Source organism: Parathielavia appendiculata (assembly GCF_033297405.1).
Source record: "Parathielavia appendiculata strain CBS 731.68 unplaced genomic scaffold N657scaffold_1, whole genome shotgun sequence".
Lineage (NCBI taxonomy): Eukaryota > Fungi > Ascomycota > Sordariomycetes > Sordariales > Chaetomiaceae > Parathielavia > Parathielavia appendiculata.
In genome coordinates, this window is record NW_026944220.1 from 2,615,989 (window position 1) to 2,634,210 (window position 18,222).

The 18,222-nt window shown below is 57.8% G+C and overlaps 8 protein-coding genes across 8 annotated transcripts; 4 read left to right on the top strand and 4 right to left on the bottom strand.

The window, feature by feature from the left end:
• Positions 1 to 580: 580 nt before the first annotated feature.
• N657DRAFT_652498 (uncharacterized protein) lies at positions 581 to 4,836 on the bottom strand (the record flags this gene model as incomplete). The annotated part of the gene is made up of 7 exons (XM_062794301.1): positions 581 to 619; positions 681 to 1,078; positions 1,123 to 1,126; positions 1,614 to 4,094; positions 4,140 to 4,377; positions 4,552 to 4,691; positions 4,723 to 4,836. The coding sequence occupies 7 exons, from the start codon at positions 4,834 to 4,836 to the stop codon at positions 581 to 583; spliced, it is 3,414 nt and encodes a 1,137-aa protein (XP_062652716.1).
• An 885-nt stretch (positions 4,837 to 5,721) lies between these two features.
• N657DRAFT_652499 (uncharacterized protein) lies at positions 5,722 to 6,321 on the bottom strand (the record flags this gene model as incomplete). Its single annotated transcript, XM_062794302.1, has 3 exons — positions 5,722 to 5,752; positions 5,790 to 6,159; positions 6,201 to 6,321. 3 exons carry the CDS (start codon positions 6,319 to 6,321, stop codon positions 5,722 to 5,724), a joined length of 522 nt encoding a protein of 173 aa, XP_062652717.1.
• Positions 6,322 to 7,149: 828 nt separating this feature from the next.
• N657DRAFT_652500 (ubiquinone biosynthesis hydrox) lies at positions 7,150 to 8,700 on the top strand (the record flags this gene model as incomplete). Its single annotated transcript, XM_062794303.1, has 2 exons — positions 7,150 to 7,315; positions 7,400 to 8,700. The coding sequence occupies 2 exons, from the start codon at positions 7,150 to 7,152 to the stop codon at positions 8,698 to 8,700; spliced, it is 1,467 nt and encodes a 488-aa protein (XP_062652718.1).
• Positions 8,701 to 8,867: 167 nt separating this feature from the next.
• On the top strand, positions 8,868 to 10,004 carry N657DRAFT_47645 (uncharacterized protein). Its single transcript, XM_062787547.1, has 3 exons — positions 8,868 to 9,231; positions 9,356 to 9,596; positions 9,690 to 10,004. Exons 1-3 carry the CDS (start codon positions 9,034 to 9,036, stop codon positions 9,746 to 9,748), a joined length of 498 nt encoding a protein of 165 aa, XP_062652719.1. The 5' UTR covers positions 8,868 to 9,033; the 3' UTR covers positions 9,749 to 10,004.
• A 256-nt stretch (positions 10,005 to 10,260) lies between these two features.
• Positions 10,261 to 12,150, top strand: N657DRAFT_668080 (uncharacterized protein; the record flags this gene model as incomplete). Its single annotated transcript, XM_062795431.1, has 2 exons — positions 10,261 to 10,447; positions 10,583 to 12,150. The coding sequence occupies 2 exons, from the start codon at positions 10,261 to 10,263 to the stop codon at positions 12,148 to 12,150; spliced, it is 1,755 nt and encodes a 584-aa protein (XP_062652720.1).
• An 84-nt stretch (positions 12,151 to 12,234) lies between these two features.
• On the bottom strand, positions 12,235 to 14,646 carry N657DRAFT_639477 (NADH dehydrogenase I, D subunit). The gene is made up of 3 exons (XM_062791778.1): positions 13,588 to 14,646; positions 12,734 to 13,475; positions 12,235 to 12,653 (listed from the first exon to the last, which is right to left on the bottom strand). The coding sequence occupies exons 1-3, from the start codon at positions 14,272 to 14,274 to the stop codon at positions 12,637 to 12,639; spliced, it is 1,446 nt and encodes a 481-aa protein (XP_062652721.1). The 5' UTR covers positions 14,275 to 14,646; the 3' UTR covers positions 12,235 to 12,636.
• N657DRAFT_639478 (uncharacterized protein) lies at positions 14,574 to 16,467 on the top strand. Its single transcript, XM_062791779.1, has 2 exons — positions 14,574 to 15,129; positions 15,194 to 16,467. Exons 1-2 carry the CDS (start codon positions 14,818 to 14,820, stop codon positions 16,271 to 16,273), a joined length of 1,392 nt encoding a protein of 463 aa, XP_062652722.1. The 5' UTR covers positions 14,574 to 14,817; the 3' UTR covers positions 16,274 to 16,467.
• N657DRAFT_47542 (uncharacterized protein) lies at positions 16,464 to 18,169 on the bottom strand. Its single transcript, XM_062787541.1, has one exon. It carries the CDS (start codon positions 17,954 to 17,956, stop codon positions 16,655 to 16,657), a length of 1,302 nt encoding a protein of 433 aa, XP_062652723.1. The 5' UTR covers positions 17,957 to 18,169; the 3' UTR covers positions 16,464 to 16,654.
• Positions 18,170 to 18,222: the final 53 nt, after the last annotated feature.

Genomic DNA, 18,222 nt, shown 5'->3' on the forward strand with positions numbered 1-18,222 from the left:
CGCTCAGCCACTGTCATCCCCACCCCATCAGCAGCCCCCGGCCCGGCCTCAAACAAAACCACCCTCGCCCTGGGACTGTAATGCTTATACTTCATTCCCGGCGCCCTAGGCACTTCCCCCTCCCCCATCCCCCCTTCCTTCCCATCCCTATACCCCTTAACCACACCCTCCCACCCCGCACACCCCCTCAACTCTTCAATCCCTACCCCGCCCGGCCGCAGGACCACGGGCGGATCACACAACCCATCCACGACCGTGCTCTCCACGCCCACCGCACAATTCCCTCCGTCGAGAACAAGCTCGATCTTGCCGTCCAGATCATCTCGTACGTGAGACGCCGCGGTCGGGCTAGGGCGGGTTGACGCGTTAGCCGAGGGCGCGGCGAGCGGGACACCCGTCAGGGCGATCAGCGTTCTCGCCAGCGCGGAGGCGGGCATGCGCGCGCCAAAGGTCGGTTGGGAAGCTGTCACCTCGGGGGCTAAGGGGGATGGGGAGGGGAGGGGCAGGAGGATTGTTAGGGGTCCCGGCCAGAAGCGGGTTATGAGCGGGTGGTAGATTGCCGGGATTGGGTCGTCGTCATCTACGACGTGGCTCGGTTCTTGCGGAAGAGTGTGATGGGCTGGTGGTGATGACGATGATGATAGAAGGCGGCGGAGCATGGACAGGTCGCTGATGTGGACGATCAGCGGGTTGTCCGAGGGGCGGCCCTTGGCCGAGTAAATGCCGCGCACGGCGGCGGAGCGGGTGGCGTCGGCGCCGAGGCCGTAGACCGTTTCGGTTGGGAAGGCGACGGGGACCGAGGTGGTGCGTAGGAGCTGCGCTGCCTCGTGCAAGGGGCTCAGGACCGGGTCTGCGTCTTCGGAGGATGAAGGGATGTCCCATTTGGTAAGGTCTGGTTTGCCGTCGGGCATGGTTGCTGCCCACCGGCCCAAGACGGATTCGTCTTTTCCGGCAAGCGGCACTTTGAGAATTCGCGTCTTCATGGTGGTGGTGGTGGTGGTGGTATAGGTGAGCCGAGGATGTGTAAGTGATGCAGTTGTGAGCCGAAGATGGATTAATTGGTGATTTTCAAATGCAGCTGGCCAACGTGCAGAGAAATGGACAAAGCGAATGTTCGCCAACTTGACTGGTGAAGAAAGCGGTATGTGAACTGAGTGAAGTGAAAGTTTGGTGGCTTTGTTCTGTTTCCTGCAGGTGTCTTGTTAGAGCATGTATTTGATATGTTGGGTCACGGAGAAATTTTCAAGCAGCATTTCGCTTTGCACACTCTCTGACACCCACCCAACCCTCAACTGCTCCAATTGCTATCACGACAGCCCACGCAACACAAAACTACTCTCATTCGAATATTAGGGGTATCTGATGAATTCCTGCAAAACAATGGTTGCTAGTTCGTCGCCATTGAAATTTTCCGTTCCATCTCCTCCCAACGCCCATGCTAGCTACCTATGTTGTGTCTACTGAACAATCAGGAAACGCCGGAGATTCGCCAAAACAAAGCCTGATACAGCCGCGCCGCGAGAAACGCCCTTCGCATGCAAATAACTTCTACTCTCAACCATTCATATCCCTCACGCAGCATAAGCCTCGCTGCCCCTCCGGCCCGTCCTCACTGGCAGCGCCGAGACATAAGCATTCGTGGCCCCCAGCTGCTCCGAGAAACTCGCCAGCAAGCGCATCACCTCGTCGCGCACCTGTTCCCGGCCAGCCATTCCCAGCATGACCCTAGCCGACGGCGGCGCCGGTACTCCCCCCAGGCCCGTGTCCGCGCTGTCAACGACGCCCATCAAGCCGTTCATCGCCTCGATCCTGGGATGCCGCAGCTGCGCAGTACTGCTGCTGACGCTCGCGCCCGACTGCGACCGGCCCCGGGTCCGCGCCCGGCTGCGCCGGTCCGTGTTGCTCATCGGCGTCGACACGCCCATGGTGAGGTACTCGGAGTCATACTCGTTGACCGAGTAGCTGTCGTCGTAGCTGGTTGACCGCGAGTGGGACGTGGATTGTGCGCCGGTTGCGCCGTTCGCGGCGGTAAAGTCGCGGGCCGGATATTGTGTGTCGTCGGTGGCAGCCTTGGCCAGGTGGGCAAGGTCGCTGTCGTCCGAGACGTAGATGGATGGCTCGCGGATCCCGATTTGAGTTGAGATGTAGAGCGACGCGTGACGCTCCAGGTCGAAAGGGTTGGCGCCGCCAATGTCTGAGCCAGTCACCGAGCCGACATCTGAATTGGCGGTGGACGGGCGGGTCAGCTCCGGCATGACCAGGCCCTCATCTAGATCAATCAAGCTGCTGACCGACGCACGGTTATCCTGCGACTGGGGCGGCATGAGATCGTATGGCTCTGCGAGAAAGGCTCCAGAATCCGAGGCGTGGTGGATCACAGGTGGCCGTGATTTCTCGGACCGCTCTTCGTGGAACGGAAACCGAGACATTTCGGGATTGGCTGACGCCGGTGGAGCCATGGCCGGGAACTTCCAGTCTTGGGTCCGGCGGTTGGGGTTCAAGTCTGCAGGATCGCTCAGCGGCGGCTTGTTGTAGTCGGCAACGTTGTCGGGCTCCGAGTCGCTCGGCACACGCATGCCGGCTCGGATGGTTGCCATGTCGACGAACTGGGATAGATCGCCGCCGTCGTGAAGGGATGCGTCAAGGTCAATAAGTGACTCTCGGAGGGTCGAGTGCAGCGAGTCGTCTCGGAGAGGAAGATCTGAGGTGGTCGTCATGGGAGGAGGGGGCGCTCTGCCGTAGTACGCACGCGAATTCTCCTCGTAGTTGGAAATGGTGTTGGGGTCAAACACTTTTTCGAGAGGCGCCTTGACAGGTTGGAGCTGTGGAGGGGCTCGCCGGCGCTGCTTGGGCTTCGACGGGCGCGAAGTTTGTTCGTTGATCTCAAACTCAACATTGGATCCGTATACGTCGAAGACGGCCTGGGCATCCGTGTTCATGACCTGCCGGTCAAAGTCGACGGTGGTGCTGAAGTTCCATTCGTCGCTTGGAAGGTCCGAGGATGCACAGTCTGATGGCCCTTGCACGCCGATGGGAGCGAAGAGCGACTTTCTGATGCCTCCTTGTCCCTCCCAGAGCTTGTATGCCTTGACAAGATTAGCGAGCGAAGCGGTTGGGTACGCATCGCTGGTTTTGAAAATGTATGGGTGCTGCTGGATTTCTTGGATGGTCGGCCGCTTGGCCGGATCTTCGACGAGGCAGAAGGCCACCAGGTCCTTGATCTGATCCGAATAGTCACCTTCGAGCCGTGGGGCGTGGTTTTTGATGTATTGACCCAGCTGCTGTATGTTCAAGCCTGCCATTGGGGGAAGACCCGAGGCAAGCTCGTAGACCAAGCAGCCAAAGGCCCAAATGTCGACTGGCGTGCTGTACGAAGGGACGGGGTCGAAGAGCTCTGGCGCCATCCAGTTGAGCGTCCCAATGAAGGTGGTGCGCTTGTCGAGTTTGGACTCGATGATGCCGGCCACGCCGAAATCGCAGAGCTGGACACCGCCTGCTTCGGTGACCAAGACGTTGGCGCACTTGATGTCTCGATGAATGATGCCCTCCTTGTGAACCCAGTAAATGGCCTCTGCCACTTCTCGTACGATGGGTATGATCCATTTCTCCTGCAACCCGCCCGGCGCTGTGGGCTTCATGAGGGTCGCAACACTTCCACCGGCACAGTACTCGGTGACCATCCACATGGCCTGGCCGACCGGGAGCACATCGAGGGTGAGATTGATGTTCTTGGCTCCCGTGTCGCTGAGAAGCTTGAGGGCGGAAACTTCTTTCATGAATTCGCTGTACGTGTCGGCGAGCTTTGGGTTTAGAGTGTCGCCTTCCTCAATGTTGATGATTTTGACAGCGACGAGCGCTTTCGTCTTGAGGTCAGTAGCTTTGTAGACCCGGCCATAATTCCCTTTCCCGATTAGTTCCTGTAACTGATACGGGGGCACATCCTTTCCTGCTCTGTTGCAGTCTTCTTCAACAATTGCCTGCATCTTTTTCGCATCCTCGATCGCCTTCTGTTTGGTGCTAAGAAAGTCCGGATTCCGGACTTGCAGGCTGTTGCTGGCCATGGCGAACGGCGCGGTCCAATCTTTGGGACCGGGCTAATTGAGGAATCAAGGTAGAGGTTGTTTAGAGTCGTCGTGCACTCTGCCTAGCCTGGCAAGCTCAGCAGCCGGCAAGTTGTCGGATTTTGTGTGACTGGGGCTCAAGGGGCGGGGCTCTGGCGAGGAGGCACCCTGTTGGAGAAGCAGCTGGGTTCTTATCTGAAGGTTCCGAACCTGGCGCTCCAGATTCTGTTGAACGTGGGGATCTTGGGCCGCAAGCTCCCGGTCCTCGGTGTCTGGGGCTTCCGTCTCAATGGACTCCTCAGGTACAGCCGGCTCGCTGCGTTTCAGTTAGCTCAGATCAACTTGAAAGAGTGAATCAAAACAACTCTGCAGTGAAGGGTTAAATCTTCTGCAAGTCCTGTGCACCAGGCAATTATCCAGTGATTGGTTGGGGATAGAAGGATTGCGTCGTGTTGGTGTCTTGATGAGATCGCAACAAGCCGAGACATACCACTGCTGTGGGGGCGCGATGTGGCTCAGCCAGCGGAGGATGAACTGCCGCTGCTCCGGGCGCAGCAGAGACGACTCGGTAGGCCTTGAGTGGGCAGGAGGAGGCGGAGGGGGGCGGGAGGGCGGATGATTGGGAGCGGGCTAACTGCGCGCGGCCCTCACGCCCGCTGACTCGGCGGCGAGTCGAGGCAGCCTCGCTGCCCTCGGTCCGGTCGTCCCTTCCGCTTTGATCTCCGGGAGGGGGCCTGGCGAGCCCTTGGCGCTTGTCGTCGTCGTTGTTCTGCATCTTTGTTAGTTTGCTGATGGTTGTCTCGACAAACTTGATGCTGGCTGGACGGATGAAGACGAGGGCTTTCGGCGATCCGGAATGGAGATTTCAAGTACACTCACTCTAATTCAACCAAGGCCACAGCAGCCCTGCAGAGCACCGGGCAAGTATGTCACAGCGGGTCTCAGATAGTGCAACTCGTTCGAGGCGGCCAAACAATGACAGCGGCTTGAAGTTAAATAGTTGACTTTTCAAGAATTTGTGACCTCAACCAGGTGGGGTAAAAGGACAAGGCGGGTAAACTCTCGTCGCCAATACCCGTTTCGGATCAAATTCACGATGTTGAAGTCTGGTGTTGAGTTCAGGGACCACTGCAGCCTCAATCCAGGGGCCGCTCATGTCTGACAGGCTAAAACCGCGCCAGTCCGGGTGACATAGGTTGACCAATCACAAACTTAGGGCACGGGCCACATGCTGAACGACATCTTCCGCTGTGACAGGGGCAGGCTTCTGGAAGCGTTCTTTGCAGCTTGCCACTCACGAAAGCACCACGACATCAAAGGTCTGGGCTGCCAAGGAAACCAGGCTTGACCTGCTCAAAGGTCCTCGGTTGTATGGAGGTACCTTATCCAACCATATTCCTTCAACGCCTAAATATCTCTTTCGACCCTTTCTCTGTCTCGAACTTTCAAACACGACGCGGTGCCATGGTTCTAGCAGCAGGCTGTGCAACACTGCAGATGGCCCTTGACCTCCAACAACCCAGTTCGAGCCCCTCACAACAGTGTGCCTGAGTGTGTGCAGCTCAAGAAGATCTACAACTGCCGTGCTCTATAAATTATACATCGGACGGCAAAATCACCACCGTCCATTCTGCGTCGTAAATATGCGCCCTAAGCGTCCTCACCTGTCGGTCGGCCCAAGACCACCCTTCCTCACTGATAAACATATACTTCAATTCCCCCTCCAACCTAGCAATCATCTTGGCATGGATCTTCCCCCATCCATTCTCACACTGCCCCCGGACCGGGCCCATCACCAGCCGTGAGCAACTGATCGTCATAACTTCTACCAACTCCAGCCCCTTCCCGCCAGCATTGCCATCACCGTCAACCTCCCTCACATCCCAAAAGGTATCCATGACAATTGACAGGGGACTCCTGATCCGCACAAACACCCCGTCCCTGATATCAGTGAACTCATACGTGCTGACAACATTGGAGTCCCATATCCCCGCCGGGACGGCATGCACGATGTCAGTGACGCGGTAACACGTCGGCATCACCGCTTGTTCTTCGTCCACCTTCCCCTCTTCCTCGCCCTGCCCCCTTCCCGATGTATCTCCAGAATCGTCCTTGGAACGACGACGATGGAGCTGGGACTGACTTGATCCGAAATAGATGGGGGCGGGTTGATGGCGGTGGCCAGGTCGGCCGCGGGGATCAGGTCATACTTGTGCAGGTGCGGGTCGCACGCCAAGAAGAACTCGTGGTCGGACAGCATGGCGAGGTCCTGGCCTCGGGTTGTTCTTGGTGCGAGACAGGAGGTATGTGTCATTTTGGCGGTTGTGGTGTGAAGACTCAGCGTGTTACGGCAAGGAAGGGCTCAGGTTAGCTTGAGGTGCAGTGAGGTGAGACTTATGTGCCACATGGGGTAGTGTGAGGATCTTTACAGGACATTTTGGCGTTTGAAGCCTCGGTTTCGCGGTCTTGTTATTTTTGTTAAGGTGCTTTGAGGTTCAGTTGAGATTCCGGATTGTCTTCTGCTTGGAGCCCTTGAAGGGACCTTAGGTGTGCAGAAGCAGATTCGCAGGCCGACAGATCGATTTGGTCCGCAGCTATTTATCCGTCGAATTGGACATGATCTGATACAGTTATAGTCTCGCCCAACCTTTGCATAAGGTATTGGGCAAGGTCTTACTTAGACTCAATGCATGGATAAGGAGAGGAGGGATGTTCTTTGAAATGGCAGTGACGTTCCAGGCGAATGCTAGAAAAGCGTTCTGAAACACGTCCAAGCACCACAGGCAATAGAGAAAAAGTGGTGAAATAACTCCTACATGAATGTAAAGGATTAATGTGATATTTAAGTTACTGTTCGTTTCCAGCAGCAGATGTCATGCTGTGAAGAAGCTGTGGTAAGGTTCATGAGGTGTTCATCACTTCAGCAGACGGCCCTTGGAAGTGGAAGGTAACGGGGACTCTTGGCAAGGGTTAGGGCTCAGTACGGAAGCGAGTGAACCCAGCCAAGCATTGAACCTCAACATTGGGACCTGGCGACGGGACTTTCCATGAGCTTGTCCCTCGGCGCCCAGAGCCATTCACGAGCGCAATGGACGTAATGATCAGGAGGCATGGCGCCTACGTGTGCCGCAGCTGTGCCCAGAGTCTCCCGAAACAGCTGCGGCGAGCCTACTCGGCAACGGCGCAACCGGACCTTTACGATGTGGTCTGTGTCGGTGGTGGACCTGCAGGCCTCAGTCTTTTGACGGCGCTGCGTGAGTATCCATTTTCTTTGATGTTTTGGTTGTTGTCGTTCTGTTTATCTTGGACTGCTGGATCCTGACCAATTGACTCATCAGGCGCGAACCCCGTCACGGCGCACCTGCGAGTCGCCCTCGTCGACGCCCAGGACCTGGCCAAGATTAAGTCGTGGAAGCTGCCCCCGTACAGGTTCTCGAACCGATGCAGCTCTCTCACTCCCTCTTCCGCACTTTTCCTCGACCAAATCGGGGCTTGGAGACATCTTGAGCGCGACCGGGTCCAGGCGTACCAGGAGATGCAGGTCTGGGACGGCGTGACGGGCGCGAGGATCGAGTTTGACTGGGCCCCAGGCTCGGGGCCTGCAGCTGGCACTACAATTGCTTACATGAATGAGAACCTGAACCTCACCTCCGGCCTGCTGAAGCGCTTGGAGGAGCTGGGTGGCGTGTCCATGTTTGACAACGCCAGAGTCGAGAAAATAGCCTACGGGGAGGAGACCGACGAGATGGACCTGCGGGAATGGCCAGTTGTCCACTTGTCGGGAGGCCAGCAGCTGTCTGCCCGCCTGCTCGTTGGCGCGGATGGCGCAAACAGCCCTGTGCGCTCCTTCGCCGGCATCGAGGCGCACGGATGGGACTACAACCGGCATGGCGTTGTGGCCACCCTTGAAATGGAAGGCGAGGGCTGGGGCGGAGGCCACACCAAGATCGCCTATCAGAGGTTCCTCCCCACCGGGCCGGTGGCCATGCTTCCTCTCCCCGGGAACTACTCGACTCTTGTCTGGTCGACAACGCCCAGCAATGCCTCCCTGCTGAAGAGTCTGTCGGCAAAGGATCTCATTGCTATGGTAAACGCCGCCTTTCGACTGAGCCCCACAGATTTGGAGTATATGCATACCCAAGAGTCGGGTCAGGCTGATGAGTACTCCTGGAGGCTTGAGCACACTCCGTTCGATTGCCAAGCCGTCCCCCAAACGGTCGTCGGCGTCCAGGAAGGCAGCATCGCCTCGTTTCCGCTGAAGCTGAGGCACGCAGACACCTATATTGCCGAGCGCGTGGCTCTCGTTGGCGATGCAGCCCATACAATCCACCCCCTCGCCGGTCAAGGCTTGAACCAGGGCCAGGGCGACGTGCAGAGTCTCGCCAAGACCATCGAATACGCCGTCAGCCATGGACAGGACATCGGCGTCACCATGTCACTCGAGCCCTACGTCTCGGAGCGCTACGCGGCAAACCACGTGCTTCTGGGAGTTTGTGACAAGCTCCACAAGCTCTACTCGGTCGGCAGTGGCCCTCTGGTGCCCCTCAGGTCGCTCGGCCTAAGCGCCGTCAACGCCATGAACCCACTGAAGAACTTTCTGATGAACCAAGCGGCTGGAAACGGGATCAAGGTTTTTTGACGGCCGGGTCACCCCATGTCTCCACCTGCCGCGTGGGCTCTGTCCTACTCTTAAACCTCCTGTTGTACAGATTTGTTAGCACTTGTATCATATCTCCGCTGCCGGAGCATATTGGGATCTGGCGAAATCGGACGGAATACACTAGCCAAGGGCTCTTCCTATTGTTGCCATCAGCGGGTTATTGCGGCCTTCAACATCGAACGATGCGGATGGGATGAGTAGTCACGGGGTCGACCGTTATGGGCTAACGAACAGCTTGCTTTCGCCTTTTCGGATGACTCGGAACCCTCTATTTCTTGACTGACTCCCCTTCTTGCTGTGGCAGTTACTGGGATGCCGGCTGCAGTTTCGGTGGTCGTAAGGAGAAAGCCCCTACTGTCGAGCTGTGTTTCCGTGACGGTACCCCTATCGGAATCGCCAGCTCCACGGACCTGCCGTGATTGCTGCAGTAAAGCTTGGTTTGCTGATCCCACCAAGCCAGCTGGCCTCGCTACACCACTCACTGCCGGTGAGGTTGGGGTTCACACAAAAGTTGTGTGCTCCTTCTTTCAGCTTCCCTTCTTCATGAAGATGACCACTGATATCTGGGAATTCTGAGCACGAAAACCAGTTACACGAACCAGCTTCTTTAATCCCAAGCTAACCGTGTGATCAGGGCCCGCAGGAGAAATCAGTCATCATCCCTCTCCCCGTTTCTCGCACCAGATCTTTACACAGGATACGTTTCAACGACTTTCTTGAGCTTATCAGCCGCCTTCCACTCCCCGCCAACCTTGATATTTTCTTCCACATCGATGTTCCTCAGCATCTCCCCGCAACTTGGACCCTCACTGGCGTCATCTCTTTCCGGCTCGCTATTTTCAGCCACATCCAGATGGTAAGGTCTCACCACTCCGGTATGTGAACCAACCCTGGTATTGGAGAGTAAGACAGCCGAGTCAAGCAGACCGGTCTCCCATCTGTTTGGGTTGCTCACGAAGTCAGCCAAGGAATCCGGTCTTCGTGGAAGCATTATAGCCCTGAGCTCGTCTCCGTGACGGTGCTTTGAAGCAGGTACGTTCCTCTGTTTAACAGAAAAGCAAACATATGGCTAAAGTCCAGCTATTCTGCTCCGTTCTGTCCCCTTTGACTTGTCCGGGACTGTCGAAACGGCTCAAAATCACTGTCTAGATTGTATTTTCTTTCCATACATGGTTGATTAACTTGTACGAAACCGTCCTTCTGATTCAGTTTGCAGCTTGTTTCTGGATATTCAAAGTTTCAAGTTACTGGTACATCACTGGCATCTCCATCTGACCACAGCTGCTTGCTATTGCTGTCTGGCTACAGTTTGATCTCAGATTTAGCAAGAGACTTGCACAGTGGGAGTGCTTGATGCCGAATAGACCACCTTTCTTCTTGCGGAACCCTTCTTCTCGGCGCTACCAGCGGCTTAGGCTATAAGAGGCCTGCTCCGCCTCAGCTTTTCACTCCGTTCACTAACCCCGACTCCTCCAGAACGCCGACCAAGCGGCATGGTCACCCCCATCACTCGAAGCATCACAGCACGAAGCAGTCACCATGTGCTATAAAGAGTTTGTCGCCTACCAGTGCGGCCACCGGTCCATCGGCGTGACGCGGCCATGCCCCCTGACGACCACAGGCCACAACTTTCCGGTCTGCACCCTCCGGCCGGACAAGCCACACTACGCCGAGACCATGTGTTCGGCGTGTGAGCGCCAGCTGCATTCCCGCTGGGTGCTGATCCGTGAGTGGGAGCACCGCTGGCTTCATGAGCGCGGAGCTTGCGGCTGCGAGGTCATCTTTCCAGGGCTTCTGCACACTCCTCGCGTTATTGGGGACACGTCTGCGGTTGGAAGTGCTGCTTCAACCACGGGTACAGCTACCCCCCGCGCTGGCGAGGACGACAAAGCTTCCTCGGAACGCCTGAGGGCTATTACGGCTGCCCCTCTCGAGAGATCCAACAAGGGGCAACGGGAGACTCCGGGCAACGTCAAGCAAACTGCTACCTCCAGCGACGACGACAGAAAGATCCCACCCCTCTTTATGGAAGAAGTCACCGCTTCAGGCGAGCACCATGTTGCTGTCCGACTCCCCGGTCTCTATGTAGCCGAGTGGCAAGCCGACCATCGCCCGCTTCATGACGCCGGAAAATGCACCTGCTCGACCTCTTTCAATCCTCAAAATCCACAGGCTCCTGGCGACGAGCTGACTGCTCACGACCGGGAGAAACTTCGACAATGGCGCGAGTTGGAGGCTGAAGAAGAGGGAAAGAAGAAGAAGCATGACACTGGCGAGATCGATAACCAAGTCGACGAGACCGTCAAGCGTGTTGCTGAAATCAAGGAGATGTTTGGGGAGTTTGACGTTGAGAGCGAGGAGCTAAGGGTCAACCTCCCTCGCCTTGGTGGAGGAACCACAACAGAAAATCAGGTTGTGGAATTCAGGGGTCAGGGTCGCAGCCACGGCCACAGTCAGGGTCAGAGCCAGGGGGGCGGTAACGGCCGACATCACCGCCGTTTCCAAAGCCGTCGCGAGAGAGCAAGCCCCTCGCATCGCCACAATCCCCCCACACAAGACTATGGTTCCTCGCAGGACCAAGGCCAACTCGTCCCGATGTCGCAGCCGACGGTGTCATACAGCGCTGTCAGAGGTCACCAAAGCTACCCTTACCCCTATTCGGGCGCCCCCTTCAATCAGGCTCCCGTCACAGGCTACCGCTACCCCGAGTACGCCCAGCATCAACAGCCACACCACTTCACCCCAGCATACCCAACCTACGCTACGGCAGCCACCTACACAGACACGATCCCGTACGGAGCTCACCCCTGGACGGCAGAGCCCCAACGGACACCCGGCATGCCCTGGATGACGCAAGGACCAGGCCCGTTCCGCACGTCGGGATACATCTACCACCAACCCCCGACGCACGAGCGGTACGACCCAGGCAGCAGCTATGCCACTACCCAAGTCCCGGTCGACCGCCAACTCCCAGCCCCCGAACATGCCAGCCCAGTCCACAACGAGTCCGATGACAACCACCAGAACATGGGTAAACAAATCGAGGCAGTCCACGCCACACACACCGGCAGCCAGGAGCCCCTTTCCCTCTGCGGTCTCCCCATCGGCGCCGGACCCGAAGGCACCTCCCACATGCCGAGCTGGCAGGATTGTCCGCTGCGGTGGCATGCCAGTGCTGGTAACCTCCTGATGCCAAACGGTAGGGACGCCGGAGAAGACGGAGCCGCTCCCATTAGCGAGCTGGATGGGACTGCGGTGGCCGTCAGGCAAGAAGGGGTGCGGGAGAATAGCAAGGAAGATGTCAGTGCCGGGGGACGTGAGGGTTCGCGTCAGGTGGAGAGGGATGAGGGTTATGGAAAGAAGGATGCGGATGCAAATCTCGACATGCCGCCTCCGCCTCCGCCGCGGCCTCACTCGGCTGCGACCTGATACCTATCACATTAGGTGAGTAAAGCAGTGCGCCATCTGCTGCGGAGTACGGCAAGACGAACCGCTGACACACCGCAATAGGCATTTGTAAGACAAGAGTGTAGGATTATACTTCTCGTTGCCGTGGCAGGGACCGAGGGGACTTCGCCATTCGTCCGCGGTCGAACCCCCTCAACAGCAATCCCACCCCGCCGCCGGCTTATGGTACAGCAGTTACAAACGAAACGACATCGACGTAAAAGAACGAGCGTTGCGTTCGGTCCACTTGACCACCACCTCCACCACACCAACCCGAGCTGGCCCCTGGCACGGCTTTGGATGCAAAGTTAAGGGCTTCATTTACCTAGTTATGCCCGGGGGAGCAATCCACCAAATCACGCCACGCCCAGAACCACACCGCGCTTCTTTTTCTTACCAGCGAAAGTTCGAATTTAATTCGCAACGATTTCTCCATCCCGTCCTCTGCGTCCCCGCAAGCTCCCCAGTTTACCGATCAACCTCGCCTGCCGCAAGGGATCAGTACAACATCTTTACACGCACATCACAAAAGGGAAGAGGGGATACAAAGAAAACCAGGACTCACCAAACACCAGATCCATGGTGCCAATGACAGCCACAGCGTCCGCAAGCAGATGCCCCTTGCAGACATGGTCGAAACCACCGAGATGAGCAAAGCCCGGGGCGCGGACGTGCAGGCGGTACGGCCTCTCGGAGCCGTCGCTGACGACATAGACACCCATCTCGCCCTTGGGGGCCTCGATCGCCGAGTAGGTATCACCGGGGGGCACGGCGTAGCCCTTGGTGTAGAGCAGGAAGTGGTGGATCAGGGCCTCCATGTTCTCCTTCATGGCGGCGCGTGGCGGGGGGGAGATCTTGTAGTCCTCAACGCGAACGGGTCCCGCGGGCATCTTGTTGAGGCACTGGTGGATTATGCGCAGCGACTGGCGGAACTCCTCCATGCGGCACAGATAGCGGTCGTAGCAGTCGCCGTTGACACCGACGGGCACGTCGAACTCGACCTGGTCGTAGGCGTCGTACGGCTGGCTCTTGCGGATATCCCACGGCACGCCCGACCCGCGGAGCATGACGCCCGTGAAGGCCAGGTTGAGCGCATCGGCCGCCGACACGACGCCGACGCCCTTGAGCCGGTTGATCCAGATGCGGTTGTCTGTCAGCATCTCCTCGGTCTCGTCGATGCGGTCGCCGAACTGCGTCGCCCACTGGTAGATGTCGTCGAGGAGGCCCACGGGGATATCTTGGTGCACGCCGCCGGGGCGGACGTAGGCGGCGTGGAGACGGGCGCCGGACACGCGCTCGTAAAATTCCTGGAGCACATGTATATTAGCTCTTTTGCCTTTCTACCGACAATCGATGACTTCGCCCGCGGTTCCCAAATCCCCTCCTCCCCCACCGTGATTCGGCCGTAGGAAGACTAACCATCAGCTTCTCTCTCTCCTCAAAGCCCCACAGGAACGGCGTCAGGGCGCCAACGTCCATGGCGTGAGAGAGGACCGACATGAGGTGGTTCAGGATACGGGTGATCTCGGCAAACATGGTGCGGATCCACTTTGCGCGCTCGGGGATCTCAATGTTGAGCAGCTTCTCGACGGCCAGTGAGTAACACTGCTCGTTGGTCATCATGGAGACGTAATCGAGCCGGTCAAAGTAGGGCAGCGCCTGCAAGTAGGTCCGGTACTCGCACAGCTTCTCCGTGCCGCGGTGCAGCAGGCCGACATGTGGGTCCGCCCGGATGATCTCCTCGCCGTTGAGCTCCAGGATCAGGCGCAGCACGCCGTGCGCGGCCGGGTGCTGCGGGCCAAAGTTGACTGTGTAGTGGCGCACCTTGCGGTCCGCGATCGACTCGTCGCGCATTTTTTTCGTTGTGCTGGCCTCGTCGTCGGGGAGCTTGGACGAGACGCCGTAGGGGTCGGCGGCGGTCGAGAAGTCGGACCCGGTCGGGACCAGGCGGGTGCCCTGGTACTCCTGCGGCTCGGCATAGCGGCGGCGGACCGAGACAGAGAAAGCGCGGGCAGGATGTGAGATGGAGCTGGCGAGACTTTGTGATGGCCGGGTGCACAGCCGCTTGGCGCTGCGGCCGGCGAGCCGGTACAGCGTCGTCGACATGGTCGAGAATATGTGGGGGATAAATGTTGAGAGGGCCGGGAAGGTGGAAAGAGGGGTTTCGGGGTGCGCTCTCCCGGGTTGCGGCCTCTTCTCCGTCGTCAATTGCAGCGCCTTTTACGGTCGTCGTCAGTGACCTCAAAGCAGTGCCACTCCAGCGCCCGATTGGGTCGCGCCTCGGCGACGGTTTTTTCCGAGGCCAATGCCAAGGCCCAATCGCACAATGTCTGATTGGCTGCTGAGGCATCAAGCACACGGCCCAGCAGTTAGAGGACCCCTTGCGACAACTCAGATGCTTCCAAGTCCTGAGACAACTCAAAGTCTACTAATATCGTCTCGCTAGCAAGGTTCAATGAAGCTGGTGTATGTGCATAGCTATTTACCCTCGTGCCTGAGTCAGTCGACACAGATACACAGTTCGAGTAACTCGGGTACAATACCTACGTTAGCCCTCAACCCTGATCATAACCTGCTTCTTCACGGCCATACCTAGGTACCTAAGGTGGTCACTGATGTTCTGCAAAGGACTAAAGTTGCTCGCACAGGATGTCCAGTTTGAAGTCGATAGAAAAGGCTTCGGTTCTAGGTTGTCTTCACTCGCTGTTTCAAAGCCCTGAACTGACCCAGAAGTTGAAAGCGCACAGATCAGCTGCAAGTCGAATGCAGGCTTGCAAGCCCGGCACAGGCGGTCAAGTTTTTCTGGATTCTGCCGCTGTTCAAGCGGCCCGGGACCCTAAGGTCTTGCTCCAGGAATTTCCAGTCGAGCCGACAACATCGAGCGCCAACCCCACTATCAACCCAAATCTTGTCGCAATGCCTCACAAACCGCCAACAAAAGAGGAACTGGAGCGGCGAAAGGTACGCTTCTTCACCCTGGCTGTCTCAATGAGTAATATTGCTTCTAACAAGACACCAAATTCAGATCGTCGGCATCCACGAAGAAACCATCACTGATGTCACATCGACTGACTTCCCCGGGCACTACCCAGGCGAGGACCACAGCTGGGATATCGAGCGCTTCCGGCGGGGTTTCCGCGTCGAATTTCACCAAAATGACCCTTTCGAAGCATCATTCTCCCTCATCGGCATCGATGCCTCCATCGCCAACGCTTTTCGGCGGATCATGATCGCCGACATCCCGACCCTCGCCATCGAGACCGTCTTCATCAACAACAACACATCCGTCATCCAAGACGAAGTACTCTCTCACAGGTTAGGCCTAATCCCCTTCAAGGGCGGGTACGAGGGGCTCCACAAGTTCCTCAAGCCCTGGCGCAAACCCGACGACGAGTCCCAAGTCAACAACAGCTACTACGACTACAACACCGTCTCGCTCCGCCTCGAGGTTAAGTGCGAGCACAACGAGAAGGCCGCGCCGGGCGAGACGGACCCGACAAAGCTGTACAAGCACGCGCACGTGTACGCGCGCGACATCGAGTTCTGCCCCGTCGGGCGGCAGGGCAAGTATTTTTCCGGCGAGAACGCCATCGCGCCCGTCAACCCGGACATACTCATCGCCAAGCTGCGCCCCGGCCAGGAGATCAGCTTGTCGATGCACATGCACAAGGGCGTCGGGTCCGACCACGCAAAGTTCTCGCCCGTGGCCACCGCGTCGTACCGGCTAATGCCCGTCATTCAGATCGAGCAACCCATCCTGGGTAGGGATGCCGAGAAGTTCGCGCGCTGCTTCCCCAAGGGCGTCATCGGGCTGGAGAAGGTGACCAAAAAGGAGGCGGCGCAGAAGGGGAGCGGGTACGAGGGCCATCAGGGCGAGCTCAAGGCGGTCGTCCGGGACCCCATGCGGGATACCGTCAGCAGGGAGTGCCTGCGGCATGACGAATTCAAGGGCAAGGTCAAGCTCGGCCGGAGGAGGGACCACTTTATCTACCTGGTCGAGAGCACCGGGCAGTGGAAGAGCGATGACATTTTCCTCGCGGCTGTGGAGCACCTGAAGAAGCGAGCCCAAAGCCTGGAGAAGCAGGTTATCAACATGGTCAGATAGAAAAGAGGATTGTGCTGTGTAGTGCTGGCGGTGTCGGTGTATACCTTCTGTCTCTCTCTGCATCTTAATCATGGGTATGGCGTCTCGGACCTTGGTGTTATAAAAGGGGGGTTTCCGGCCAGTGGTGTTTCTTCGCCTTCTGTGTATGACAGGTCATGGTGCTAAAATGGAAGCCTCCGGTCTGAGATTTCAGCGCCATCAGTCTTGGGCGCCCTCCGGATGTACCGTGCACGGTAGTGTGTCCCTGTGGTTTCCGAAACCTTGCAAACCTGGCAGTGGTATCCTGCCGTTTCACCTCTTTTGTTTATATCCCCTCTATATTTATCCCGGACGCCTCGCCAAAAAAGACATTCCAAATATCGAACCAGTCATGCACCCGGATCATTGCTTGAACTTTAGCTTAAACTTGAACGTCACCGTCGCAAACGCTGGATCTGTCACGGCAATCTCTTGCCCCTCCTCCAGCCCCAGCTCAACCAGCGTCCTGTCCAAGTTCGGCCTCGTCTGCGCTTCCAGGCTCGGCGGCGACTGCATGTACAGCGTCCTGCCCTCAGCCCGCACGCTAGGCTTCTTGAGCTGCGCCTCGGGCCGCGCCGCGAACGAGTCGACCAGCTCGCGCAGCGTCCAGGTCGGGTCTACGTCCATATTCCGCGCTAGCTGCCCGCACACGGGGCAGTCGTCCTTTTTCTCGTGTTTGAACGTGTACGTGTAGATGCTGTCGTTGCCCGAGTACATCATGTAGTTCGCCTCGGGGAACCCCAGCGCGGGCGCGCAGTTGGACGCGATCTTGAGCGCCTCGTTGCAGCAGGCCGCCGCGATGACGCTGTTGGTGGCTGCAATGGCCGGGATGATGTTCTTGACGACGCCTTGCGTCAGGGAGTACGTCACGCCGGGGATGTTGAACTCGGCTGCGCGCTCGAGGGCTTTCTGATACAACCAGGTGATGTGCTCCGGATCGTCCTTGTCCAGCTGCGGGAAGGGCTTCTCTTGGTCCCAGGCGATGAGGTGCGCCCACTCGATGCAGTGCTCGGGCTGCCGGGGGATGCTGGCGAGGGTGCAGAGGGGGACGGCGGCACGGGGCGCGTGCATGTCCAACTGGCATTCGATGCATGACGTGATGGTTGGGATGATGACGCGGGCTTGACCCTTGAAGCCTTCTGTGCCGCCGTCTATCAGCGGCTTGTAGCTGTCCTCGACGTCCTCGTCGACCATGTTGACGAGCGTCGCGTTGATCCACCGGCGCGCCTCGATGCTGTCCAGCCCGCAGACGACGAGCTGGAACTGCATGTAGAAGTCCTCGTCAAAGTCTTGAATCTTGCAGTTGTGCGGAGTAATCTTGATTCCCTTGACCCGCTTCTCGACGAAGCGCGCAGCCACCTCGGCCTTGTACTTGCCGACGTCTGCTTGGCGGAAAAGGAATTGCCGGTTGAGATTGGAAATATCGATTGTGTCCATGTCGATGACGTGGATATCTTTGAACCCTGACAGCGCAAGGTTCTTCAAGATCTCACAGCCCAAGCCTCCGGCTCCGATCACCAAGATCTTCATCGTCTCCATAGCTGCGGCAGCTGCCTCGGGGCTGAAGACATCAGGATTCGTGGATGGCCCAGGCCGCGTCCGGATGCGGTCGAGGTAGACCCATCTTGCTGGTTCGGAGGCCGGGTGCACTTCTGTGGACGTCATCTCGAAAGACTTGTCTGCACACTGTCCAATCAGTCAATCTTCGGTGCACGAGGGCCGTCGCGACAAGCTGGGGATCGGTTGAAAGGGACGAGAGCTGTTTGGTAATGGAGCCAAGGGACCACGAAAGCTGGGGCTTATCGGTGCTGCCCCGCTCTTATCTTAGCGCTTCCAGGTCTCCAGTTCCACCGTTTCAATAGCCAAGAACTCAGCAACAGTCCAGGAAACGCCCCGCTTTCACAACCTTTCGATGCTCGTGGTGCTGGGAA

Bases quoted from the DNA above. Each gene is read 5' to 3' on its own strand.
- N657DRAFT_47645 (XM_062787547.1), top strand. From the start codon at position 9,034: ATGCCGGCTGCAGTTTCGGTGGTCGTAAGGAGAAAGCCCCTACTGTCG. The intron at 9,232-9,355 runs GTTGTGTGCTCC...CCGTGTGATCAG, and splicing joins AGGTTGGGGTTCACACAAAA to GGCCCGCAGGAGAAATCAGT. The intron at 9,597-9,689 runs GTATGTGAACCA...AAGTCAGCCAAG, and splicing joins GGTAAGGTCTCACCACTCCG to GAATCCGGTCTTCGTGGAAG.
- N657DRAFT_639477 (XM_062791778.1), bottom strand. From the start codon at position 14,274: ATGTCGACGACGCTGTACCGGCTCGCCGGCCGCAGCGCCAAGCGGCTG. The intron at 13,476-13,587 runs GTTAGTCTTCCT...CATGTGCTCCAG, and splicing joins AGGAGAGAGAGAAGCTGATG to GAATTTTACGAGCGCGTGTC.
- N657DRAFT_639478 (XM_062791779.1), top strand. From the start codon at position 14,818: ATGTCCAGTTTGAAGTCGATAGAAAAGGCTTCGGTTCTAGGTTGTCTT. The intron at 15,130-15,193 runs GTACGCTTCTTC...CACCAAATTCAG, and splicing joins AGGAACTGGAGCGGCGAAAG to ATCGTCGGCATCCACGAAGA.
- N657DRAFT_47542 (XM_062787541.1), bottom strand. From the start codon at position 17,956: ATGACGTCCACAGAAGTGCACCCGGCCTCCGAACCAGCAAGATGGGTC.